Genomic DNA, 10,724 nt, shown 5'->3' on the forward strand with positions numbered 1-10,724 from the left:
TAATAAGCAGAAATTATGAGTGTGTTGGGGAAAAGTCATAGTTAATATAGTGATAATTGGACCCTAAACTAAAGAGTGACCCAACTGGTTAGACAAAAACTAATAAAAGTGACAAAAACTAAAAATTACTAAAACTTTAGGTCACACTTTAGATTAGGGTCCAATTCTTAGCAAATTGTTAAGTTTAGGTATTGAGTGGATTAAGGGATGTAGAATATGATCATGCAGAATAAGGCATTTATATGTGCTTTATAAGTACTAATAAACAGACAATATCTTAGTAATATGCATGATGATTAAGATACTAGTTTATAGTGAGAATTGGACCCTAAACTAAAGTGTTACTAAACTAAAATGAAAACACAAAATATTAATAAATAGTATAGTATATAATAGTATCCCAGCGATGTTTAATAACACTGGTAGAATTGCAATAGCAAAGCATTCAAAAAATTAGAAAACATCCAATATGATTGTGTTCTCCATTTTCTATGAAAAAAAAAAATCAAAAATGTAGTTTTAGAACAGCTGGATTGCAATGTATAATGTGCATCTAATTGAATATGAATGCATTGTGAAACCTTGATATTCATAATCATCTTTTTATTTAAGAAACCCCACAACCGCAAATATGCATAAAAAACAAAACTGATGACACGGATTTCACACCAAACCCTCGTCACATGACTGGTACATTGAGACATGGCATTGAACAGGAGCATTCAGCGACTGATGAAGTCGCTTCCGATCATGTGATCACTGTTTGGCTGGACACATCACTGGACCTGCGCAGTGTAGAGCCGAGGGAACTAAACACAGCGAAGGTGACGCGTCAGTCACATTTCAAAATCAATCAAATAGAGATCTTGTCTAAAACTAATTACGACCGTGTTAAGCACCATTAAGATGTTTTGTACCGAGACAATATTTCAATGACAATCCATGTTCATCTCCACCATTAAAAATGAGTATGTCCAGAAATCAGCAGGCAGCATCAACACTACGATATGCATTACATTATTACTGCAGTTAGAATCATTTAGAAAACAGCGATGATGATAACACTGGGGGAAATGTGTCTAATTATCATTAAAATATCATACAAAAAAAAAATCTTAATGGTTCTAAACACAGTCTTCAGCTTCAGCGTGCGGATCTGAAAAGCAGGAGGCACAAAAGCAATGAAATCTACACAGACACAAGCCATTGGCGTGTCAGACTGGGGAAGCTGATGGGAATCAGAGGCTTGTTCTGGTTATTAGTGTTGGGCTGAATCACTCGTTAAACTCTAAACCAGAAACAGAGCCCTCTTCCAACGAAACGTATGAGTGTGTGCATGTGGAACAGATCACCACATCCAGGTCAGAAATCACACAATAATCAAAAGACACAAAAGGAGATTATTTAGATGACTAGCACATTCTGTTCCCAGTCATTTCCACACTGCAAAACACTCCGGACTGCACTTGTGCATCACAGTAATGTCTGCTGTACTGTGTTAACATATTCTACTTTAAAACAACAGAACAAGCATGGAGTGTTGGAATAAGAAAATAAAGAAAACCTCAACCGTAAACATTACAGTAATAATACTTGCCATGAAAATAATCCCAACGGTCCTAAAACAGGCTCAATCTGCACGTGCATATTTGTTCTTGGTTTGTGTGTGTGTGTGTGTGTGTGTGTGTGTGTGTGTGTGTGTTCTGAATCTTACGCTTCAGTGAGTCAGTGCGATTGTCTCGATGCTTCAGCCCTGAGAAGCAGTCAGTGCGGGAAACACACACACACACACACACACACACACGACTGAAGGTCAGCTGACGTGCTGTTTCTGTGGGGAACGAGTGACGAGGTCTTGAGGAGAGCTGGGCTTGATCTTCTGATTGGGATTCATGAAGTTCTTTGCAAAATGTAAAGGCCAGTTTATGATTTGGCAGTGTGTGTTCAGAAGACTGTTGCGGGTCAGTCGTTGATGAGCGCCAGGATCATGCTGAAAAACACACCAGAGAGATGATGAACCTCGTTCACACACACACTCGCGCTACAGCTCTTCTCACTAGACGTTTACTCTTTTAATCTGCCAACTAACACACTGCTAGATGGGTCATTTCTAGATTATGTGTGATTTAATAGTATGTTTTGTGGAATTTAGTATACATATATACACACACACATTATATATATATATATATATATATATACAGTGAGGAAAATAAGTATTTGAACACCCTGCTATTTTGCAAGTTCTCCCACTTAGAAATCATGGAGGGGTCTGAAATTGTCATCGTAGGTGCATGTCCACTGTGAGAGACATAATCTAAAAAAAAATCCAGAAATCACAATGTATGATTTTTTAACTATTTATTTGTATGATACAGCTGCAAATAAGTATTTGAACACCTGAGAAAATCAATGTTAATATTTGGTACAGTAGCCTTTGTTTGCAATTACAGAGGTCAAACGTTTCCTGTAGTTTTTCACCAGGTTTGCACACACTGCAGGAGGGATTTTGGCCCACTCACACAGATCTTCTCTAGATCAGTCAGGTTTCTGGGCTGTCGCTGAGAAACACGGAGTTTGAGCTCCCTCCAAAGATTCTCTATTGGGTTTAGGTCTGGAGACTGGCTAGGCCACGCCAGAACCTTGATATGCTTCTTACAGAGCCACTCCTTGGTTATCCTGGCTGTGTGCTTCGGGTCATTAAGACCCAGCCTCGACCCATCTTCAATGCTCTAACTGAGGGAAGGAGGTTGTTCCTCAAAATCTCGCAATACATGGCCCCGGTCATCCTCTCCTTAATACAGTGCAATCGCTCTGTCCCATGTGCAGAAAAACACCCCCAAAGCATGATGCTACCACCCTCATGCTTCACAGTAGGGATGGTGTTCTTGGGATGGTACTCATCATTCTTCTTCCTCCAAACACGTTTAGGGGAACCTTCCGTGCCATGCATGATTTCAAACCATGACGTCTTAGTGTATTACCAACAGTAACCTTGGAAACGGTGGTCCCAGCTCTTTTCAGGTCATTGACCAGCTCCTCCCGTGTAGTTCTGGGCTGATTTCTCACCTTTCTTAGGATCATTGAGACCCCACGAGGTGAGATCTTGCATGGAGCCCCAGTCCGAGGGAGATTGACAGTCATGTTTAGCTTCTTCCATTTTCTAATGATTGCTCCAACAGTGGACCTTTTTTCACCAAGCTGCTTGGCAATTTCCCCGTAGCCCTTTCCAGCCTTGTGGAGGTGTACAATTTTGTCTCTAGTGTCTTTGGACAGCTCTTTGGTCTTGGCCATGTTAGTAGTTGGATTCTTACTGATTGTATGGGGTGGACAGGTGTCTTTATGCAGCTAACAACCTCAAACAGGTGCATCTAATTTAGGATAATAAATGGAGTGGAGGTGGACATTTTAAAGGCAGAACAGGTCTTTGAGGGTCAGAATTCTAGCTGATAGACAGGTGTTCAAATACTTATTTGCAGCTGTATCATACAAATAAATAGTTAAAAAATCATATATTGTGATTTCTGTTTTTTTTTTTTTAGATTATGTCTCTCACAGTGGACATGCACCTACGATAACAGTTTCAGACCCCTCCATGATTTCTAAGTGGGAGAACTTGCAAAATAGCAGGGTGTTCAAATACTTATTTTCCTCACTGTATATTTATATATTTATTTAATATATATCACTGTGACCCGAGGAAACACCGCATCAGCAGTTTCATATTCTCGCCAACACCAGTTTACACAATAAACTATGATGAATGAGGCATTTATATAGTGCTTCTCATATGTGCTACTGTACACCCAAAGCGCTGTACACTCATGTGGCCTCTGATAGACACTAGACAGACGCAGTGAGATTCCAGCAACGTGAGCGATGAGGTGGTTGTCGTACCTGTACAGGTAGATGAAGAAGCAGAGGAGGTGGAAGCCCAGTTTGATCATGGCTTCCTTCATGTGGGACTTGAGCTGGCCTCTGTTGTGGATCTCCGTGGGATCATACACTCCCATGTTCCCCATGGGGACCTTCACGTATCTGTTCACAGGCAGTAATGAGGACAGGGCTGGAGTGTTTCTCAGGGTTTTTTACTGTGTGTGTGTGTGTTCTGTGTGATTGAGATATATCACCTGTAAACGTTCCATGATGCCACAGGTAAGTTGAGCAGGAACACGAACCAGTGCATGGACACCAGCATCAGGACTGTGGCCAGAGCCTGACCGATCATCTCCGGTATAACCCACTGAACACACAGCACAGGCTTCAGAACGCTTCACACACACACACACACACACACACACACACACACACACACTGAACACACAGCACAGGCTTCAGAACGCTTCACACACTGAACACACACACTGAACACACAGCACAGGCTTCAGAACGCTACACACACACACACACACACACACTGAACACACAGCACAGGCTTCAGAACGCTACACACACACACACACACACACACACTGAACACACAGCACAGGCTTCAGAACGCTACACACACACACACACTGAACACACACCCACTGAACACACAGCACAGGCTTCAGAACGCTTCACACACACACACACACACACACACACACACACACACTGAACACACAGCACAGGCTTCAGAACGCTTCACACTCACACACACACACACACACACACACACACTGAACACACACACACACACACACACACACAGCACAGGCTTCAGAACGCTTCACACACACACACACACACACACACACTGAACACACACCCACTGAACACACAGCACAGGCTTCAGAACGCTTCACACACTGAACACACACACTGAACACACAGCACAGGCTTCAGAACGCTTCACACACTGAACACACACACTGAACACACAGCACAGGCTTCAGAACGCTACACACACACACACACACACACACACACACTGAACACACAGCACAGGCTTCAGAACGCTACACACACACTGAACACACACACACACACTGAACACACAGCACAGGCTTCAGAACGCTACACACACACACACACTGAACACACACCCACTGAACACACAGCACAGGCTTCAGAACGCTTCACACACACACACACACACACTGAACACACAGCACAGGCTTCAGAACGCTTCACACACACACACACACTGAACACACAGCACAGGCTTCAGAACGCTTCACACACACACACACACACACACACACACACACACACACACACACACACACACACACACACACACACACACACACACACACACACACACACACACACACACACACACACACACACACACACACACACACACACACACACACACACACACACACACACACACACACACACACACACACACACACACACACACACACACACCAGAAGATCGGGCATTTTCTACAGAGGCACTTTTGACTTTGAAATGCAGAATAAATAAACTCGAGTCACGTTCCTGTGCTTCATCTGTCCATTACACACACAAATGAACTCAGGATCAGATTTGTACAGTCTAATGACAGCAGTGCTCACCATTGTGTGAATTTCTCTCGCAATTCTGACTTTATATCAATTGTGAGAAGAAAAGTCGCAATTAACTTTTTTTTATTCTGTTGCAGAAAAAGCCTCCATGAGAATCACATATATATGAAAATAACATTCATTTTTATGTTTTCATTACCAGTATTTACAGAATACAAGTAAACTAGTGTTACTAATGAAATGTAGAACCATTATTATTTCAGTGTGAAAGATTTTGCAGTTTGAGACAGTGTGGTTCAGACGTCTGAGAGCACTAGCGAAACTTCTACAGCGCATTCACTACTGTAAAGCTGCAGTCTGTAGTTTCTCCTCTTTGTCGCCCTCTCTGTTCGAAATCTGCAACTGCAGTTATTCTGCGGAATTATCAACTTTACGTGGGTTGTGCTTCGGCTCGGCACAGCGCGGACAAATCCAGTGTTTTGAGGAGAATGTGCGGCAGTCAGTCGCCGCCGGTGCGGATCCTGTCATTCGCAATCACAGATTCTACTTTTTGGAAGTTTGACCAGCATAAGAGTTTTCACCGGAAAATGTGAAATCTGAACAAGTGACATCCACTAGTTCTGACCAACTAAGGGGGAAAAAGCATTGCAGTAAATCGCACTGATTAAATCTAACGATCGCTTATCATATCACGTCAAATCGTGCAAATTATACTTCGTTATCAAATTGTTAATGTTATCAACATCAGCATTGCGTGACTACATTTAATGCCCTTCCGATATTTATCCTTGTTTTGGCATGGGCCGGCTGCAGTCTCTTTTTTTCTGTAGCCACTCCGAAGTCTGAAGTCTTTTGCGTTTTACAGCGGGTGAATCTCCAGTTGGTGATTGTCGTTTGAACCTTTCTGGATCTCCATCAAATTGATAAGTGTAATTATATCCAGTGCTGTGAGAAAAGGCTATAAATCTCCATCATCCTCACACTCAACGCCGACTAGCCGAGACTCTTCTTTATGTGTTCAGATGTGACGTAACGACGCAAACACATGCTCGAAGTTCCCGCGGAGATCCGCCAGTACCACTGGAGTTAAAATCATTATTACAAGCTTACCGGTTTGAGTCGAGCTACGGCAAGCAGAGAGAGTTGAACACTGGCTGGTTATGTCCCTGCTCAAACATTTATTTTAGATCATTTTTAACCCAAAAAAAGTTACAGACTGCAGCTTTAATGACAAACAGAAATTAATTAATTTAAACACAAACGATATAATCAGAAACTTGAGTGAAAAAAAAAAATTCTATGAATTACACAACTATCCTTCCAAGGAAGAGGAAAACACACACACACACACACACACACACACACACACACACATATACATATATATACACACACATTATATATAAATACACACACACACACACACACACACACACGTACATACACACACATTATATATATAAATATACACACACACACACACACACACACACACACACACACACACACACACATACATACATACACACACATTATATATAAATATACACACACACACACACACACACACACACACACATACATACACACACATTATATATAAATATACACACACGTACATACACACACATTATATATAAATATATTATATACACACACACACACACATGTACATACACATTATATATTAATACACACACACACACACGTACATACACATTATATATAAAGCAGTGTTTCCCCTACCATTATATAAGGGGGGCGCCCCGCCCTCCTAACGGCTCCCCCCGCCCCCCCTTGGAGGTCAAGTAAATTTGATTTGATTTTCTTTATAGCGCCAGATTACAATTTGTTATTTTATATAAAAAAAAACTACATGGCCCTTAAGTAATATGTTATTTATCTTATTTCCACGATGGCATGTCTTTTCTGTCTGTGTTTGCGCGTTTACAATTATCCCAATGAGTGCGCACGTGCGCACACTCACACACAAACAAACACTTGCGTCACATACAGAGCACTAGCGGACAGAGAGCGCGCGGCGGGAAATATGTCGCTGAACTGAAGATGGCAACAATCACTCTACTGCGAGTAGCAGCCGGAGTAGCTCTCCTGCTCCAAGTCTAACGCCCGTTTCACATATATTTCGTTTGCGGTGAGTATTTTTTTCCCGTACACTGCACGCGGATGCAGTCCGTCGATGATCGATCCGTTCCAGTTGCGGTGCGTATACAGCAGTGCAGAGATCGTTTCCGCACCGAGTCTATTTCTGCTGTGCTGCAAACGCTGAATTAAAGTGACAGCGCATGTTTCGTGATCAAAATGAACACCGATTGACCTGAAAATGTAGTAATTTCACCATAAGTGCGATTAATTAAATAAAATGTAGTAATCTCACCATAAATTTATTTAATTAATTACTACTTTTTTCACTTTAAGACTGAGTTAAAGCAAGGAAAACTACAATTTACCTCAACAAGGCGACATAATGAACAACACTCGTCTCATTCGTGGAGGTGGAAAAACAAGTTCTTTGTGACATGCAAGATTTATTGTATTAAAATTTAAATACAAAAGATTTTAATATAAGTACATGGTTAAATATTTTACCACTTGCTTGAACAATTTAATATATAATTATATAGAAGTAATGCATTGAATAATACATTGTTTAAATTGTGTTTACGTGAACGCGCGTTCACAGCAGTGGTGCGTCTGACAGGATTATTCTCTCCAATAAATGCATCATAGAAATAAAAACTTCTCATAAAAAAGCCCTTTTGAAATTTGTTTGTCATATATATGTATTAACTAACATTAACGAACAATGAATGACCAATATATTTGTTAGTATTTATAAATCTTTTTTTAGTTGGTAGTTAAAAAATAAAACTATTTAAGCTCTGGTCCATTAATATTAACAAATACTTCTATAAATTTAACAAAGGTTATTTGCAAAAGTCAATTTTAAAAAGATTTAAATATGTTTATTTATTTTTTTAAAGAGATATCTTATGTTAACATTTTTTAACTTTTACAAACCATTAGCCTCCCAGACAATTTATGTGACAGATAGATAGATAGATAGATAGATAGATAGATAGTGTCTGTGTCAATTTTCCCCAAACAAACCAACCAACCCCCCCCCCCCCCCAAACCTGTAAACCTAGGGGAAACACTGTAAATACACACACACATTTACATACACACACATTATATATAAATACACACACACGTACATACACACACATTATATATAAATATACACACACATTATATATAAATATACACACACACATTATATATAAATATACACACACACACATTATATATAAATATACACACACACACACACACATTATATATAAATATACACACACACACACACACACACATTATATATAAATATACACACACGTACATACACATTATATATAAATATACACACACACACACATGTACATACACACATTATATATAAATATACACGCACGTACATACACACACATTATATATAAATATACACACACACACACACATGTACATACACACATTATATATAAATATACACACACGTACATACACACACATTATATATAAATATACACACACACACACACACACACACATGTACATACACACATTATATATAAATATACACGCATATATAGATATATGGATGGATATCATTATTTGCCAATCATTACTTAATACAATCATGTTATTAATGAATTTTCTCGTTTAACTTCACAATCCAGACTTACTTTGTTTAACTTGGAGCAGCAAGCTCGAGCATTGATGTAGTCGCACTCCAGATCAGACAGAGTGATAATCTGAGCAGGGTTAGGGGAAGTACACACATCAGAAATGATGATTAATATTAATAACTTATATCTGTAATTGACTTCAAATAGATCTGCCACTCTGTTCCTGAGCCATCCCTCCACTGACAGAAGGAGGAATCACTATAATCTCGCATTACTGAGCTTCGACGAATCGTATTAAAACATAGTAATAGAGTGAAACACACATTATAAAGATAAACCATCATTAATGATTAACAAAAATTAAGGAATCTGCCGTCTCAGTGTGCAGCGACATGAGGCTCAGCTCAACAACGCCCTGCTGAGACGCGGTCAGTGAGAGACTTCTTCCTTCATGCGGAGCGTTAATAAAGGATACGAAATAAACCGAGAGGAATATTAAAGCACAGCAGTCGACGAGGGATAGAATGAACACGGCAGCCTCCATTTCTGCACTTCCGGTTTCCCTTCCGCTTCCGGTGTGATTCTTCTCTCGCGCTGAACCGCCAGTGTTGAATCTCACGAGCGCCACCGTTCGGCGGAACCCAATCATTCAACAACAAAAGAGTTTTGATGGCTCGAATGAAAAACACAACATGCCTCAATAAACACTTACTTAATAGAATTAAAAAATCTAAATAGCAGCAAAAACATAAATGCTTTTAAAAATAAACAGATAAACAAATACAAAAATACATTTCTAGTCAGCATGAAATCAAAATTGGCGATATTTGTATGGAATATTGCTGTGTTTTTTTATAAATGATTTTTGCTCTAACCTGCTGCAACGAAGTAAAAGGCGGGAAAAAAAGCAGAACTTCCCCTCCCTCTTGGAGCTGATGACGTGTTGACTGGCGCGAGGGCGGGGCAACCTGTCACTCACATGAGATCCACCAATAGCAAACCACAACCATCCAATAAATTACCCATGTACAAATCAAGCCCTACATTTGCTCTTGTTCCACTCGGATATGTTTTTATTTATTTTATTTTTTATTAGACATTAGACATAACAAACATCAAAACACAATAACATGACATCCAAAAAGATAACAATCTAAAAACAAAATTTTAACAAAGAAAGTTCCAGAACAGAAAAAAAAGAAAGAAAAAAGAAGCCAATAATTGGTACTACAAAAACAAAACAAAAACAAAAAAAAACATATATTAAATCAATTATTAATTAACTTAAATTCTTTAGCAAATATAATTGTATCACTACATTTTTTGTTATCAATACATCTGAGAGACTCAATATACAATTCAAATTCACTCAAAAAAAACATCAAACATGGTTTAGAATTACTCAATTTACTCTTATGAATATTAATGTTCCACTCGGATATGGCACAATAGAGAAGAAAAGACTGTCGCAACTTCCGTTTCATGCCGACTTTAATTTCAATAATTTGTCTAAAATTGTTTTGGACGTTATATTTAAACATATTATAATAATAAAAC

At 39.3% G+C, this 10,724-nt stretch overlaps 1 protein-coding gene across 1 annotated transcript; it reads right to left on the minus strand.

Moving 5' to 3' along the window:
* Positions 1 to 588: 588 nt before the first annotated feature.
* cnih4 (cornichon family member 4) lies at positions 589 to 9,843 on the minus strand. The gene is made up of 5 exons (XM_081388598.1): positions 9,643 to 9,843; positions 9,225 to 9,293; positions 4,131 to 4,243; positions 3,898 to 4,038; positions 589 to 1,990 (listed from the first exon to the last, which is right to left on the minus strand). Exons 1-5 carry the CDS (start codon positions 9,814 to 9,816, stop codon positions 1,963 to 1,965), a joined length of 525 nt encoding a protein of 174 aa, XP_081244724.1. The 5' UTR covers positions 9,817 to 9,843; the 3' UTR covers positions 589 to 1,962.
* Between the last annotated feature and the right edge of the window lie 881 nt (positions 9,844 to 10,724).

This window comes from Scardinius erythrophthalmus (assembly GCF_964197995.2).
Source record: "Scardinius erythrophthalmus genome assembly, chromosome: 16".
NCBI classification, from domain to species: domain Eukaryota; kingdom Metazoa; phylum Chordata; class Actinopteri; order Cypriniformes; family Leuciscidae; genus Scardinius; species Scardinius erythrophthalmus.

Coding starts and splice junctions, on each gene's coding strand:
- cnih4 (XM_081388598.1), bottom strand. CDS start 9,816: ATGATTGGGTTCCGCCGAACGGTGGCGCTCGTGAGATTCAACACTGGC. Junction 4,039..4,130: donor GCATCATGGAACGTTTACAG/GTGATATATCTC, acceptor GCCTGTGAACAG/ATACGTGAAGGTCCCCATGG. Junction 1,991..3,897: donor TTCTTCATCTACCTGTACAG/GTACGACAACCA, acceptor TGTGTTTTTCAG/CATGATCCTGGCGCTCATCA.